Source organism: Scyliorhinus canicula, chromosome 5, assembly GCF_902713615.1.
Source record: "Scyliorhinus canicula chromosome 5, sScyCan1.1, whole genome shotgun sequence".
Lineage (NCBI taxonomy): Eukaryota > Metazoa > Chordata > Chondrichthyes > Carcharhiniformes > Scyliorhinidae > Scyliorhinus > Scyliorhinus canicula.
Window position 1 is genome coordinate 25,673,394 of NC_052150.1, and position 18,022 is coordinate 25,691,415.

General features: G+C 47.9%; 1 protein-coding gene across 6 annotated transcripts in view; it reads right to left on the reverse strand.

The window, feature by feature from the left end:
• Nucleotides 1-18,022, reverse strand: part of zgc:158766 (uncharacterized protein LOC100009641 homolog) — a 220,462-nt gene that overhangs the window by 57,928 nt on the left and 144,512 nt on the right. For all 6 annotated transcript variants that reach the window (XM_038796776.1, XM_038796774.1, XM_038796775.1 and 3 more), the window contains 2 exons: nt 7,565-7,651; nt 3,257-3,373 (listed from right to left, as the gene is read on the reverse strand). In XM_038796776.1, coding sequence (XP_038652704.1) covers nt 3,257-3,373; nt 7,565-7,651 — 204 coding nt within the window. The remainder of the gene's footprint in view (nt 1-3,256; nt 3,374-7,564; nt 7,652-18,022) is intronic.

The following is an 18,022-nucleotide window of genomic DNA, read 5'->3' on the forward strand; positions in this document are numbered from 1 at the left end:
ACATTAGCCATGTTCCGGCATTGCCTTGATTTAAAAATCCAAATCTTTGTTTTCCAAGCCCTGTTTGGCCTCACGCCTCCCTCCCTCCCTATTTCTGCAGTCTAGCCCATCCATACAACTATCTAAAATCAATGTGTTCCTCCAATTCTGGCTTCTTGTGCATCCCTGATTTTAATCACTCCACCATCGGCAGCCATTTCTTCAGCTGCCTGGACTTCCTAAACCTCTCGACCTTTCTTGTTCCCTCTTGAAGATGCTCCTCGAAACCTATCTCTGCTTTTAGCCACCTCTCCTAATGTCTCTCTACGTGGCTCACTGTCAAATATTGTTTAATAATGGTGCCTCGAGACGTTATACTATGTTAAAGGGGTGAGATGGTTCATCTTCTAACTTCAGCATCAAGAAAACAATGTTTTCCTTTAATGGGTGAAACTCTCCCAAGCTCCTGCTGGCAGGCTCGATGGCGGGCGTGGGGGGCAATTATGATGGGAGGCCCAAAAATCGGTTACACGCTGGCATGATCTTCTGCTGGCGCCGGGCGCGATGGGTCAAAAAGGCAGCATGGTGGCGCAGTGGGTTAGCCCTGCTGCCTCATGGCATCGAGGTCCCAGGTTCGATCCCGGCTCTGGGTCACTGTCCATGTGGAGTTTGCACATTCTCCCCGTGTTTGCGTGGGTTTCGCCCCCACAGCCCAAAAATGTGCAGGCTAGGTGGATTGGCCACGCTAAATTGCCCCCCCCCCCTTAATTGGAAAAAATTAATTGGGTACTCTAAAATTATTTTTAAAAAAGAAAACCCGTCAAGGACGCCAGCGTGAACGTCCTTTTCATTCCGTTAATAGGATGAAGATGAATGCCTGACCCGTCCGACGCCATCTTCTCCATCATGTTGGTGAGAAAACAGATCGGCGTGAAGCAGGTTCGGAACAACATGGTGGGCAGAAGTCGGAATAAAGGAAAAATAATGGTTGTCCGTTATTTCACCTGATTGTAAAGACAATTTACAAGTTTGCCAGCAGAAGTAAGAGGATACAACTATCATGATAGAACGAAGAGTCAGGCTGGGGCTGTTCGCTGGGAAAAGAGGCTAAGAAGAGAGCAAAAAGAGGTCCTTAAAACGATAAAGGGGCTGACAGGGTGCCTGTGGAGAAATTTTTTCCATTTGTCAGTGAATTCAGGACAATGGGCTGCCATTATAAACTAGGCACGAAATGACCAAATAGAGACTGAAGGAAGAATTTCCTTAAGCGCTGAGAATGTGGAATTTGTTTGAATTGGCTGAAACAGACAACAAGAGAAGATCAGGGAGAAGGGAATAGAAAGATTTGGGGGCAGAGTGGAGAGAGGACAGTAGAGTGAGTGGGAGGGGCTTGAATGAAACATAAACACCAACAGGGATGAGCAATCCCAGCTAGCCAGCGACAGCCACATCCCATGAACAAATATTAAAAATACATATACCAGTTGAGCTGAATGGACAGCTCCTCGGCTGTAGATTCTACGCAATACCATAAACACATAGGTGCTTTGGTGGGAATACAAATGCACTTCACCCTGAAGTGTTAACTTTTACTCAAGTACCGTTTCTATGGATTCTGCCGATATCTGGTCCAGCATTTGTTAGCATGAGCCCTAAATCTCCATCTTGACTGGAGACTCACAGGGTGAAATCTCCTTCTGTTCACATGTTCCATTCATTATTTTTGAGGAGGTCTTCTGACACCATGGGTAGCGTCCCTACCTCTGAGGCCGAAGCTTTGGGTTTGGGTTCCACCCCAGGACTTGACAGCCAGTGAAAGTCCGTTCGTAACGCGGGCAAACAGGTTGAATGTCAACCTGCAAATCCTCCCAAGCACACCAATGGCTGGCAGTAAGAGATGGAGAGACTCCTGGTCAGACACGCTTGATGTGGAGTGGCACCCCTCAAGCTATAAGCCCTTGGAGACAGACTAGCCACCTGTTCTGGGAATTTACTTTAAATTTAAAGCAACCAATTTTTTTTTTCAATTCAGGGGGAATTTAGCGTGGCCAATCCGCCGAACCCGGACATGTTTTGGGTTGTGGGGGTGAAACCCACACAGACATGGGGAGAACGTGCAAACTCCACACGGACAGTGACCCAGGGCCGGGATTGGAACCCAGGTCCTCAGCACCGCAGTCCCAGTGCTAATCACTGCACCACATGCCGCCCTCTATTCTGGGAATCACTAGCTATGGAAACAGTCAAAAATCTGCTTTTGTGCACCACTAGGTGAGAGAAGAGAATTGGAGATTGGAGTCACCACATTCCAGTTAGGGAGATTCAGCGGTAATCAGACAAGGGCATTGCCACCAAAGCCCGAGATCAGTTAACACGCACAGATCAGGATGCAACTTCGGGGAAATCCTGTCCCCTTTCAGAAATCGTTGAATCATGGAATGGTTACATCACAGAGACGGCCATTTGACCTGTCGATGCATGCAAGGATATTTCAGCTGGTCCCACTCACCTTTCCCTCAAACACTGAATTTTTCATTGTTTTGGTGAATATTTTATGAATGCATACCCTAGTTATCAGTATAAATACAGAACAAGAATCACATGAAATGAAAACCTATAAACAAATAAAACTGCTGGAAATGTTCAGCAAGTCAGACGGCAATCGTGGAGAGGAATAGAGTTCACGGGTAGAATTATTCAGGTCAGACTCTCTCTTCGCAGATGTCTGACCCGCTGAGTATTTCTTGGACTTGGCTGCGGTAATTTCTTGGACTTGGCTTGTCCAGGTAATATTCCCAGGTGCGAATGTGCAAACGTTACCCGAACGCACCAGTGACAGGGAGTGCTTTTCCACAAAATTTTATATGGCAACATCTTATAGAACATTACAGCGCAGTACAGGCCCTTTGGCCCTCGATGTTGCGGCGACCTGTGAAATCACTCTAAAGCCCATCTACACTATTCCCTTATTCATATGTTTATCCAATGACCATTTAAATGCCCTTAAGGTTGGCGAGTCCACTACTGTTGCAGGCAGGGCATTCTACGCCCTTACTACTCTCTGAGTGAAGAACCTACCTCTGACATCTGTCCTATATTTATCTCCCCTCAATTTAAAGCTATGTCCCCTCATGCTAGCCATCACCATCCGAGGAAAAAGGCTCTCACTGTCCACCCTATCTAATCCTCTGATCATCTTGTATGCCTCAATTAAGTCACCTCTTAACCTTCTTCTCTAACGAAAACAGCCTTATTGCTTCAGACAGAATATACTAACCATATGGAAGCGGATCCAATCATTGTGATCATAAGGAAAAGTTCCAGAAAATTCCTGTGTCAGTTGAGTGCCATCAATGTACTTGTGTAGGGCCTTTAGCGACGACACCATTTCATACTGGATTGAGAGATTGGGCGAAAGAGAGAAACATTAAACTTAACCAGTGACTCCTTACATGCTCACGAGCTTCCTAATACACATGGGTGCTGTCTAGTGAGAGCTGACATACAGTCGTAGAGTCATACAGCACAGAAAGAGGCCCTTTGGCCCATCATTTTGATGCCAGTCATCAAGCACCCATCACATTTAATAAATATTTCATTGCCAGAGTGAAATAGATTCAATGGGGGTGATTTTAAGCCATGAGCCCAAAAGGCGATGCATGCCCAAAGTATCGCAGAGTCAGGGGTGCAAAGGTAAGTATAGCCCCCCCGAGATAGGGGGGCATGCAGGGCATTGCCCCCTAGCAGTGCCACCCTGTCATGACTATCCTGGTAGTGCCAACCTGGCAGTGTCCAGCTGGCATTGCCAGAGTGGCACTGCCAGGGATCAGTGATAGGGGTGGGCCCTCTGGGGAGCATAATTGGGGCGGGGAAGGGGGTTCTCATATGTGTGTAGGGGAGTTTCCCCCAGAGCTTAAGGGGTGGGGTGGTGGTGGGGTGTCCAAGTGCTTGTGGGATGGGTGGGGGTGGTTAGCCCCATTGCTTGTAGGTGGGATCCCCTGTGTCCTGAGTGGGGCGTGGTTCTTGTTCTATATCGGAGATCGGGCACCCTCTCGGTGGAGCCAGTTTTACCATCTCTAGCATGCTCCACCCTGCGTGATGGCAGAAACCATGCCCCCAGATTTTCTGTGCTCAGAATGCCAGAGGATCGGGATTGAAAACCCAGCTATGCAGCTGGAGATCTGCATGCCGGTTTTCCCGCACCAATCAGCTCTCTTTCAAACTTCCGCTCATTATCGTGAAAGGGTTGCACATCCTACTCACCTTTGGGTTGAAAGAAGTTAAGGAGCTGTTATGACCCCCATAGGGGTGACCTAATAAATCTTCCCATGAGCCCCATGGAGTACAAGCTCCCCCGCTGAGGGGTGGAGGTCCTTCAGTGGGCTAGTTAATGCTGCCGAACAGTCCCAACTGGGACTGGGGGTGGACTCGTAAATACTTTACTTTTGGTAATAAACCATTCTGTTGACTCTCCGAACTTCTCCTCAGCTACTAAAGTGGCCCAGCGTAATATTAGAACAGGTATTGTCCAGTTCATTACCACACGTAGTGAAGCACTTTTGGTTCATGTTTGATTGCCCCAGTAATGGGACTGGCAAGCAACCAAAGGCAGCACCAAATCGCAAAATGGCTGCCATTTGGCTTCAGCTTCTGTTCCATAGAGTAAAAATAAAGAGACAATCCTGCGCACTCTCAGACTTTGTGCCAGACCTGCTGCAGAATGATACTGTTCTTTTATTGTATTTTACTGGAGGAATAATACCGTTATATTCAGGACGTTGCTATAGCTTCGGTCATGAGGTCAGAGACTTTGCTTTCAATTTATCGACTTTTGAAACAGAGTTAAAATTCACATCAAGCTATAAGGTGTTCCATGTTTCTCTGGTTGGCAATCAGTAGCTAGTGGTGTCCCTCAGGGATCCGTGTTGGGCCCACAATTGTTCACAATTTACATAGATGATTTGGAGTTGGGGACCAAGTGCAATGTGTCCAAGTTTGCAGATGCCACGAAGATGAGTGGTAAAGCAAAAAGTGCAGAGGATACCGGAAGTCTGCAGAGGGATTTGGATAGGTTAAGTGAATGGGCTAGGGTCTGGCAGATGGAATACAATGTTGACAAATGTGAGGTTATCCATTTTGGTAGGAATAACAGCAAACGGGATTATTATTTAAATGATAAAATATTAAAACATGCTGCTGTGCAGAGAAACCTGGGTGTGCGAGTGCATGAGTTGCAGAAAATTGGTTTACAAGTGCAACAGGTGATTAAGAAGGCAAATGGAGTTTTGTCCTTCATTGCTAAAGGGATGGAGTTTAAGACTAGGGAGGTTATGCTGCAATTGTATAAGGTGTTAGTGAGGCCACGCCTGGAGTATTGTGTTCAGTTTTGGTCTCCTTACCTGAGAAAGGACGTACTGGCGCTGGAGGGTGTGCAGAGGAGATTCATTAGGTTAATCCCAGAGTTGAAGGGATTGGATTATGAGGAGAGGTTGAGTCGATTGGGACTATACTCATTGGAATTTAGAAGGATGCAGGGGGACCTTATAGAAACATATAAAATTATGAAGGGCATAGATAGGATAGATGCAGGCAGGTTGTTTCCACTGGTGGGTGAAAGCAGAACTAGGGGGCATAGCCTCAAAATAAGGGGAAGTAGATTTAGGACTGAGTTTAGGAGGAACTTCTTCACCCAAAGGGTTGTGAATCTATGGAATTCCTTGCTCAGTGAAGCAGTTGGGGCTCCTTCATTAAATGTTTTTAAGATAAAAATAGATAGTTTTTTGAAGAATAAAGGGATTAATGGTTATGGTGTTCAGGCCGGAAAGTGGAGCTGAGTCCACAAAACATCAGCCATGACCTCATTGAATGGGGGAGCAGGCTCGAGGGGCCAGATGGCCTACTCCTGCTCCTAGTTCTTCTGTTCTTTATGTTAACAAACCACCTTTATAATGGAGGACTGAACACAATAGATTATTTGCAAAGGTACTAATTGTGTTGATCCCACAATGTTGGTTCAATCTACACTTAGATTTTACAATATTCCCTGATGTAAATGCTGAGTTTAATTTTTTAATGTAAAGTCAGATTTAATGAGGGGCAAGATCTCCCGGCCATTCACGTTGGCGGAATCCTCCAGTCCCACCAACGATGAAGAGAACTCACCCAGGGGCGCTACTAAGTACGGCCCTCTAGGGGGAGAGGGACATGCCAGGCAATATCCTAGCGGTTGCCTGGCACTGCCCTCTGGCACTGGGGGTGTGCTGGCGGTCTTGGGGGGGGGGGAGGGGAAATCCCAGTGTATATGGGAGGGTTCCCGATGTCCATAGGGGACGGGGCGTTCCCTATGTCTGTGGTGTGGGGGGGAGAAGTTTCCCTGCGTATATGAGGATGGTTCCCTCTGTCCATGGGGGATGGGGCTTTCCCTATGTCTGTAGGGTGGGGGGGGGGAGGTTTCCCTGTGTATATGAGGAGGGTTCCCTGTGTCCATGGGGAATGGGGCGTTCCCTATGTCTGTGGGGTGGGGGGGGGGGGGGGGGGGGGGGTTTTCCTGTATACATGAGGAGGGTTCCCTGTATCCATGGGAAATGGGGGCGTTCCCTATATCTGTGGGAAGAGGGGGTTCCCTATGCCATAGGGGGAGCAGGATTTACTGTTTCCGGGAGGGCTTCCCCAAGTGCATGGGGGTGTTCTCCATATCCATGGGAGCTGGGGCCGATCTTTGCTTTTAATTTCAGTCCTGTTAGATTGGGAAGCCCTTTAAAAATGGAGGCTCGATCTCTGGAAGGCTGACATTGCCGGCTGGGACCTGCCTCCAGCATTTTGTTCCCCAAGTGTTAAAAAATTTGACAGGTAAAGCCAACAGCGCTGCCAGTAGGCTATGCACCACTTTCCCCAGCTGAGAAAATAGGTCAGGGAAAAAAAATGGAAAATTCCGTCCATTGGATTGTATGTGGAGGATGGACGTGAAAGTGATCAGGAGAATTGGGCAGCACGGTAGCATGGTGGTTAGCATAAATGCTTCACAGCACCAGGTTCCCAGGTTCGATTCCGGCTTGGGTCACTGTCTGTGCGGAGTTTGCACATCCTCCCCGTGTGTGCGTGGGTTTCCTCCGGGTGCTCCGGTTTCCTCCCACAGTCCAAAGATGTGCGGGTTAGGTGGCTTGGCCAGGCTAAATTGCCCTTAGTGTCCTAAAAAATAAGGTTAATGGGGGTTGTTGGGTTACTGGGATAGGTATACGTGGGCTTGAGTAGGGTGATCATTGCTCGGCACAACATCGATTGCCGAAGGGCCTGTTCTGTGCTGTACTGTTCTAATTCTAATTGATGAGACCATGGGGAGTTTTGAACACAAGGATGAGAATTTTGAATTCGGGGCGTTTCTGGACCAGGAGGCAGTGTCGGTCGGGGGAGCCCTGGGGTGATGGGTGAACAGGACTTGGTGCGAGTTAGAATACAAGTGACAAGAGTTTTGGATGGGTCAGTCAGGCAGGTTTGCTGTTACGCTTGGCTTCACTGTGTCGTCAGATCAATTGTAACTTTACAATTCTGCAACTTGCTACTCCCATCTGACAGAGAATTGGATTACCTGAATAAGTGAGTCCCTTTCAGGTCTGAGTGTAGAATCCCTTTCAACTAAAACCAGGACTGAGTTAATGGCATTTGGAATGGCAACCTGTAAACAGTTGGAAAAATCATTTAGTTGGACAGTTCAAAGCAAGGACACATCTACCGAAGGCGATTGATATCACATATGCAAATTTCACATCGCAGAGCCTATTTTCCTCATTGCTGGGTCTGGAGGTCAGAGCACAGATAGTAGCACTCCCACCTGAGTCACAAGGTTGTGGGTTCACATTCCCACTCCAGGACTTAAGCACGAAAAACACCCCAGTGGCAATACTGGCAAAGTGTATCATCAGGGATAAAAGTAAATCATTGCAGATGCTGGAATCGGAAACCAAAAGCAGGAAATGCTGGAATCGGAAACTAAAAGCAGGAAATGCTGGAATCGGAAACCAAAAGCAGGAAATGCTGGAATCGGAAACTAAAAGCAGGAAATGCTGGAATCGGAAACCAAAAGCAGGAAATGCTGGAAAGTCTCAGCAGGTCTGACAGCATCTGTGGAGAGAGAAACAGGGCGAACGTTTCGAGTCTGGGTGACTCTTCATCAGAGCTAGGGAGAACTGGTGGTGATCATGGAGATCAGGTTGTGTTCATGGCAGAATAAAGATAAGCAGTGTGTCAAAGGACAACTTGGGACAGGGAATAGATGGACTGGTGGGGTGGGGTGGGGGGAGGGGAGACAGTGGTAAGGAAAAACCAAGATGGAAAGCGGGGATGGAAAAATGAATCAATGGAAGAAAGGATGTTGTCTTTCAGATATTAAACCGAGGCTGAGCCAGTGTGCTCAACTGGATATAAAAGATCCCATGGCGCTATTTCAAAGAAGAATTATCCCCAGTGTCCAGGCCAATATCTATCCCTCAATCAACAACACAAGAACAGATTATCTGGCCATTATCCCATTGTTCTTTATGTACACGTTGGCTGCTGTATTCCATACATTGCAAGTGACCTCATTTCAAAAGTACTTCATTGGCTCTAAGGTGTTTTGAATGTAAAAGGGCAAATAGTAATGCAAGTCTTTCAGTGCAGTACTGAAGGAGTGCTGCATTGTCACGAACATTTGAATGAAATGTGGAAACATCTACCCTCTCAAGTGGTGTAACAAATGGGTCCCTTGACATCAAGAGAGGCAGGGCTGCTTCCTGTATCCCAGCCAAGCAACCAACATTATTGCAACAGATTACCTGGTTAATTATGATGTGGCGATGCCAGCATTGGACTGTGGTGGGCACAGTGAGAAGGTTACAACACCAGGTTAAAGTGCAACAGGTTTGATTGGAATCACTAGCTTTCGGAGCAGAGCTCCTTCATCAGGTGAGCAGCCCCTTCATCACTCACCTGATGAAGGAGCTGCGCTCCGAAAGCTAGTGGGCAGGATTTTCCAATCATGGGGCTATATCCCCACGCCAGCATCAAAACACGGGCGTTTCACTCTGACCTTTCCTAAGAAAGTCCAGAGTGATTCTCCAATTTGCAGGGGGCTAGAAAGTCCCCGGAGTGCTTCTTGCAGCTCTGGCTGTGGATACAGGGCCCTGTACTTCCGGTCGGGAGTCTGTGCATGCGCAAGGCGGAGGCCTGTGGCGGCCGCCCAGTGTGACATGGCGGACTCAGCCCACAGAGCAGCATCAGGAATGCAAGGCCCCCCCGAGATCGTGCAGGCCCGTGGGCTGGTGGCACTCGATCGCGTGCCTGGCCGTCTGTGTGTGAGGCCATCCCCACCCCCGTGAAGGATCCCCCTGCCCCCCACCAGGGCGGCCACAGACTGAGTCCGCAGCCACCACCGGCTGTTCCCAACAGGCAAAACGTGGTTAGAACCACGCCGTTGGGAACTCGGCCAGTTGCCCTCAGAGAATCGCAGCGGGGGCCTCTGTCAATGGCTCCCTATCCGTGCCGCGTAGTCCGCACGCGTGAGATTCGCGGCGATTCTCCGGGGACTGCAGAATCACGGGAGCGGCGTCGTGCCGGATTTCGCCATCAATGCCCATTCTCCGCCCCTGCACCGATCGCGATTTTGGCATGGAGGCTTGGAGAATCCTGCCCCAGTGATTCCACACAACCCTGTTGGACTTTAACGTGGTGTAATTCCACTAACTGGTTAATCATCACATTGCTGGATATCGGAGTTGCTGTGTGCAAATAGGACGCCACATTTTCAACATTGCAACAGCAACACATACACTTCAAAAAATACTTAATGAGTTGTAAATTTTGGCGGGGGATGACCTTAGGTTGTGAAGGATGCGACATAAATTATTTTCTTTATGGAGCGCGCAAAAATTCCAGATATTGGAAAGAGGAGAAGCGCTGGATGTGGTTGCTTTGAAAGCAGTTCAGAGAAGGTTTACTAGGCTAATCCTTTCCGTGGATTGCCACCGTGCCATGGAGAGACTTGAGCATTTCCTTGATCCCAAGGGCAATGTCATCGGGGGTTTTAAACTTCTGGCAGGGTCAACCATGATGGTAAGGTCGGTGGGGAGGAACCAGTGATACCACAATCCAAAACAAGTCCTCAATGGCACATCAGGCGGAAGATATTCAAATGATATCAATGGCTGTGATGGTGTGGTGGGTGCAGCCTCAGCAGGAGTGAAATCCCCTGTCGTCGAGGCTCCCTTGCCACTGGTGCTGGGCCTATTTAGTCAAGGACGAATGTCTGTTGATGTGCAACTGTATACCCACGTTAAAAAATGCCCTGCACTAGGCGTCTACCTGGAGGAGAGCAACATATACTCAACACAGACATGCCCTATGGTGAGAGGTGACGTGACAGGATCATGAGATCTGAAAGCCCCTCGTTTCGGACTGGCACGTAATCAGTGGAGTTTGATTCAGTTGTTGCGCTCTTGGAGAGAGCTTCGGTCGCTTTCTTCATGACTGAGCAACTCTCTTCAGGATCCACTCTGCTCACACCGCATGGGGAAAGGGCTAGAAATGGTGGCCTAAAAGTACTCTGTTCCATCGTCAACCTGGCTGTAAAACCACATCCAGCGAGCTCATCTACCTGCGGCCAGAGAGTCAAAGATCAGGCGAAGGGCAGCTGAGGGAAGATGGAGGTGGCTATACCTTCTTCTGGAGAGGAAAAAATGAGGATCAGTCCAGAACGCATGGAACTGGATTGGCCATCAAGAATGAACTCGTCAACTGACTCTCAGAGCTCCCTGTCAGCACCAACGAATGCCTCATGACTCTCCATCTCCAACTTGCCAAGAACCAGCAGGATTTCCACTACACTGCCCAGTTATACCCAGCACTTTGTTAAATGTCAGGCTAGTTACAGATGAGGAAGACCATTTAGCCTAACTTATTTTATGCACCCAATGAATTCCCAATGGATGTGCTCCATTCCCTAATTTTCCAGCTTCACTTATTCTGTCCAGGCCTAGCTCAGCATTCAATGCAAATGAGGCTTTTGGCAGTGTGGGGGTGGCATTGCAAGAGGGAAAGCAGGAATTGGATTTGAAAGGGTACTCCAGAAAGTTGGCAAAGGAATGTGTGCAGGAAGACGGTCAGGCATGTCATGGATCAAGTGGATCTTGCAGCTTCAGTGTCCTCGAGGAGGTCCAGCTTCCAGCCTCAGAGTGCCCCTGGAGATCCATCTTCTTTTTCAGGGTTTCCATCTTCTTTCTCCAACTGTGGGTCAGTGATGTTTGCTGCCTTTTAAATATGGCACCTAGGTTTGATGGTGTGACATGTGCCATCATGCCTGCCCCGCTACAAAATACAGAGCTAAACCCCCAGGTGCCTAATTAATTAAGCTGGAGCCATAAGATATAGCGTGGTTTCCCGTTGGGTTTTCCGCAGCGGGAAATACTCTCCATCCCTGCCCCCGCCATGGAGCCTCGTCCTAGATGGGACAATTCCACTCCCAGTGATCTTAATGGATGAGGTTTTTCCCTTCCCCAATGGCAGTTTAAACAAGGAGTGATGTCAGAGAGCAGGTAAGAAGCCAATTACGGTGAAGTATTCTTACAAACAGCAAACCAGAAAGTCAGAACCACTGAATTCCTGAAGTTTCAATTTAAAATTTCAGATAAGAAATAAATGACCATATGTAAATTAAGATAGAAGCTAAAATGATGATAAACAAAACTTGTACAAAATGTCTGATTTTAAGAAAATATACAATTTTTAAAATCATTATCGAGAAATTCCAAAAATGTAATTTATTTTTTCAGGGCCAGTGAGTTTGTTTGGCGGAAATTCTAAATTTACCCAGTACATTAAAAACCTACTTTGTCTCATTCAATAGCGTGTATTTTTTAAGGGTTCTACAGTGAGACTAGCAGCGTAGAAGCGTGAAATTGTCATCAAATCATGATTGCAATAGAGATTACAGTCTGTGGGAACTTTACAGCAGACCCATGGAGGAGTGCAGTATTACCACCAGGAACTTTGGGATTTCCACACTGTGTTGTGCATCCATGAACTCCCAATGTTACTGAGAGTTTCAGTGAAGTAATGACTCAGATGCTTACAGTACTCCCTCATTATCTAATGTATCTGAATATAGGGACAGCACGGTGGCACAGTGGTTAGCACTGCTGCCTCACAACGCCAAGGACCTGGGTTCGATTCCGGCCTTGGGTGAGTGAGTAGAGTTTGAAACTTTCTCCTAGTGTCTGCATGGGTTTCCTCCAGCTGCTCCCGTTTCCTCCCACAGTCCAAAGATGTGCAGGTTGGGGCATCAAGGTGGCGCAGTGGTTAGCACTGCAGTCTCATGGCACCAAGGTCCCAGTTTGGATCACTGTCCATGTGAAGTTTGTGCATTCTCCCCGTGTTTGGGTGGGTTTCGCCCCCACAACACCAAGATGTGCCGGGTAGGTAGATTGAACACACTAAATTACCCCTTAATTGGAAAAAATTATTTGGGTAGTCAAAAGTTATTTTAAAAAAATGAGATGTGCAGGTTAAGTGGATTGGCCACATTAAATTGCCCCTGAGTGTCCAAGAGGTTAGTTAGGGTTACAGGGATAAGGCTGGGGAGTGGGCCTAGGTAGGGTGGTCTTTCCAAGGGTCAGTGCAGACTCCAGAAGCGGGGTTCTCCCGAATCCGCACGATGGCCCGCGCCGCCGTAAAAGGCGGCGCGACCCACTCCGGCGTCGGGCCGACCGGAAGTTGCGGAATCCTCCGCACTTCAGGGGGCTAGGCCGGCGCCGGAGGGGTTGGCCCATGCCAACTGGTGGCAAAGGGCCGGCGTGTGTTCGTGCATATGGAGAACTGCCGGCGTATTCGAGTGCATGCGCAGGAGGTTGTCTTCTCCACGCCGGCCATGGCGGAGCCCTCCAGTGGCCGGCGCGGAAGGAAGGAGTGCCCCCACGGCACAGGCCCACCCACAGATCGGTGGGCCCCGATCCCCCCCCCCCCCCGAGGATCACACCAGCCGGCCTACCAGCCAGGTCTCGCCATGTGGGACCATGTCTAACCCATGCCGGTCTGGCCAAAAACCGACGGCCGCTCGGCCCATCGGGGCCCGGAGAATTGCTGGGGGGGCCGCTGCTAACGGTCCCCGACCGGCAGGGCGTGATCCCTGCCCCCGCCCGAAAACTGGGGCCAGAGAATTCGGCAGCCGGCATCGAAGCGGAGGGGCAGGATTCACGCTGCCCCCCCCCCCCCCCCAGGGATTCTCCGACCCGGCGGGGATCGGAGAATCCCGCATGATACGCTGAATGGCCTCCTTTCGCACTGTAGGGAATCTATGATTCTATGATAATATACAGAGGTAAAGGGTGGCAAGGTGATGCAATGGTGAACACTGCTGTCTCATGGCACCAAGGACCTGGGTTTGATCCTGGCCCGGGTCACTATCCATGTAGAGTTTGCATATTGTCACTGTGTCTGTGTGGGTCTCACCTCCACAACCCAAAATATGTACAGCGTTGGTGGATTGGCTACACTAAGCTGCCCCTTAAATTTCTTTTTAAAAGTAACAATAATATTTTTTTAAATATACAGAAGTAATTTGAAACCCAAATCAACTTGGTTTCAATTAATAAGCTAGCTTTCTCATAATTCCAATTCTGCAGACTGTGCACATTAGAACAGAAATCTGAAATGGGACCATATTTCCAATATATGGAAATATATTAAATATATAAGTCTTAAAGCGACCTTTAAGAGTTATCTGGATTGACACATGAACAGATGGGGTATAGAAGGATACAGGTGGTTGGTCTAGATAGGACACGTGATCGGCGCAGGTTTGGAGGGCCAAAGGGCCTGTTCCTGTGCTGTAATTTTCTTTGTTCGTTGTTCATCAATAGTATGGATCAATGAAGCCTCATACATTAACTGGGGTGGGGAGAGGGGCTTTTTTCTTTGTATTCTATTTCATCCATTGGTCCCACTCCAGTACCTGGTCTATAACAGCTATTCCTCACGGTGAGCAAGAGTCACTCAAACATGCTCTCGAATCTGAAACATTCTCACCCAATGTTGGCACATAGTTGGAGGGGATGCTGGGATGGTGAGGTGTACTTGGAATGGGAATGGATAACCAGCGGAGTGGACAACTGAAACTCCTACTTTTCGCCACATGTCAAGAACAGACATTATCTCCATATCATCAAGCAGTGGTCATTGAGTAATGAACAACCCAGGTAAACTGATACTAACCGCATCGTCCCTACTGTTGCCCACCCACTGCTGTTCCCCCAACACCCTCTCCTTAACTAAGGTTAGCTAGCTCGTGGAGACCAGGGGTTGGATTTTCAATCTGGAGTTGGGAATCAGAAATGGCAGCTAGTTCTGGGTTCTGGCCCCACACACACCATGCTTTGAACATGCTGCGGGCATTTTAGAATGTGCTCAGTGGCAGTGGGTGGGCTCCCAATGATGGAGGCCCAATGGAAGGCCTTTCAGCGATTACCAGCCCCACTGGCTGGGTTGAGAGACTGTGAGAGTCAAGCGAAGTTAGATTTATTTTAATTTTTTTAATAAAATCCATCATTGCTTGGTCATGGCCCTTGAGCAGCAATCTCTCTGGGGGTCAGCCTGCAGCTAGAGCTGGCCTGGCAGCCATTATTGGTCCATTGGTTGTGGATTCCCATGTGGCATATCTGACCCCTGATCCCAGATCCCAGATACAGTTGGATCTGTCCCAAATTTGGATAATCCCAAATTATCCTGATCCCAGAATGTTGATCTGGAGGCCAACGTTGACTGCCTGCGTTGCCAAATAGAATTTACAGTCAGCAAAAATAATTACATTCAAATGGTCTCAATTAGCAGGCAGCTGATTAGACCGCAAGCCACTGCCATTCAAAATGGCTTGTGTCAGGATCGCCATGTCAACGAACCAGTACGGAGGCCGGCGACGCCAAATTGGGACTTTCCATATCCCGTCTGGACCCCAAACTCACCTGAAAATCCTGGCCCTCTGGAATCAAACCTGGCACCATTCAAATACTAAATATGTTTACCAAATCTGCCATCAGAGGGAGCTCTGGGTCCCAGTTTGCAATGCACAAAGAAATTAGCCTGAACTAAGATTAGGAGAGAGAAAAAAAAAGACATTCTGGGTCAGATGAAAAATAATGCACTAAAGGTTAAACAAAAGTGGGTCTGGGATTTTTTTTTAAAAGCAATAATAAATGCACAAGAGAGACAGAGAGATAGGAGACTAGACACAAATCTCCCCCCCCCCCCCCCCCCCTCAAATAGCCAAACAGAAACACGATCAGATACCCACACACATTCTCAAAAGTGAGAACAGCAAAGTCCCAAAAGAAAATTTTGGTGACAACCTTGGGCTACATAATCCAAACATTAACTCTCCCCTCTTCACCTCCACTTAGTACAATCTTGTTCAGACATTCAGAGCTAAAAATAATTGCTTATGGCCTTGATTGGTTGCTTCTGCTTTAAAGTTACTGGATTTTATCAAGAAAAACACCCACTTCAAAACATAAAAAGTCCAACTTCACAATGAGACAAACAATACTTTCCGATATTTTGTTAGGATGTGGAAGGAACTGTTTTCAACTGTGTGGTCTCATTATGAACATGTTTTCCTTTTAATGTATTTCTGGCGTCAATGCACTGAATGAGCAGAACAGTCTTTCTCTCAATTATTAAGCCAGGTTTGTTGTTTAGTAGCCCAGAAACCTAACTACAATATTGCACTCTAGAACATGAAGAAGCAGTCAAGCAGGTTCCTTAAGGATCCCTGCAAGGAAGTCTAATGTAAGCAAGAATGAAACTGAACTCAGTTGTCCCATCTGTGTCAATAACTCATTAACACCAATGATGAAAGCAGGCACACCCTTCGGAGAGGAATTGTACCCATATGACTTCACCTTACCTCGAATAGTAGGAGCAGAGGAACGCCCTGCGTCCGAACACAATACAAAATTATCTGCAAAAACATTGAACCGGTTTTACATTTCTTGGTGGAGCAAGGTAGGCGGAATGAAAACTAAGTACTCCATTCGCTCCCGCCATCTCTGCTCGCCCAATCAAGCATCAGAGGCCAATTAGTAGCCAGTCAGCGGGAAGGAGCCCCCCTACTGCTCCACGCCCAATCGACACTACAGGCTGAGACGTAGAGGGGTAACGCTGTGAACGGGAAGTCATTAACAGCAAGAATTGGAAAGATGACCATAAGAAACAGGAACAGGGGTAGGCCATTCAACCGTTTCAGTCTGCTCCGCCATTTAATAAGAACATGGCTGATGTAACACTCACTAAATCCACTTTTCTGCCTTAGAATCATAGAACACTAGAATCCCAACAGTGCAGAAGGAGGCCATTTGGCCCATTGAGTCTGCACTGACCCTCCGAAAGAGCGTCCCATCTAGGCCCACTCCCCTGCTCACCCAGCCCTATCCTCCATAACCTCGTAACCTAAACTGCACATCCCTGGACACTAATGGGCAATTTTAGCTTAGCCAATCCACCTAATCTGCATTTTTGGACTGTAGGAGGAAACCGGAGCAGCTGGAGGAAACCTATGCAGACACCGAGAGAATGTACCTTAGTTAGACCACACTTGGAGTATAGTGTTCAATTTTGGTCACCACACTACCAGAAGGATGTGGAGGCTTTAGAGAGGGTGCAGAAGAGATTTACCAGGATGTTGCCTGGTATGGAGGGCATTAGCTATGAGGAGAAGTTGAATAAACTCGGTTTGTTCTCACTGGAACGACGGAGGTTGAAGGGCGACCTGATAGAGTCCTACAAAATTATGAGGGGCATAGACAGAATGGATAGTCAGAGGCTTTTTCCCAGGGTAGAGGGGTCAATTACTAGGGGGCATAGGTTTACGGTGCGAGGGGCAAGGTTTACAGGAGATGTACGAGGCAAGTTTTTTTACCCAGAGGGTAGTGGGTGCCTGGAACTCGCTGCCGGAGGAGGTGGTGGAAGCAGGGACATTAGTGACATTTAAGTGGCATCTTGACAAATACATGAATAGGATGGGAACAGCGGGATATGGACCCAAGAAGTGTAGAAGATTTTAGTTTAGACGGGCAGCATTGTCGGCACAGGCTTGGAGGGCCGAAGGGCCTGATCCTGTGCTGTACTTTTCTTTGTTCTTTGTTCTTTGTTCACACAGTCGCCCAAGCCAGGAATCAAACCCGGGTCCCTGGTGCTGTGAGGCAGCTGTGCTAACCACTGTGCCACCCTTGTCTCCGTAACCTTCAGTTCCCCGACTGATTAAAAAAGCTATCGATCTCAGTCTTGAAAATGTTCAAGGACTCAGTCTCTACAGCTTCCTGAGGTAAAAAATTCCAAAAATCCAACACTCTTTGAGTGAATTAATTCTTCCTCAAATCTGTCTTAAATAAGTACCCCTTATACTGTGATTATGCTCTCTGGTTCAACAATCTCCCATGCATGGAAACATCAAAGGCCCCCTGCTCTCAGAATCTATCATTATGTAGTATTGAAGGCTCAAAAAAAACATACAGATGCTGCAGAAGCTGTTGCTACCTTCGACCATGGTGCCAGGAGTGGGCTGTTCCTACTATCCTTATAACACCCTGGTAATAGCCGGTATCAAAACATTTTCTCATCCGATGATGGGAAACTGCAGAGACAGTGATAAATCGTGGACAATTGTGTTGTTAACAAGAATAGCTTGTTAATGGCCGTGATTTAACGGAAATGAATCAGAGTTTCCTGTTGAGTACGTTTAGCCGGTGGGCCTGGTCCACGTTTGTGGAAACCGGTGCTAAACGGCGCCCGCTCGGGGTGTCCGAGGCGAGACCGTTAGGTCCCGGGCGCTGGGTAGATTGGGCGTAGACATATTCAAGTCAGGTTAACTGCTCACTTGATAATGCAGATCTGAATCCCAACCTCAATGGGCGGGATCAAGATCTCAATGCCTCGCGAGATCTTGTGAGGCGTGACGAGGCCCGTAAATCTCACGAGAGGCCTGTCGCGAGATTTATTGGCCTCATAGCGTCCTGAGTCGGGCGCG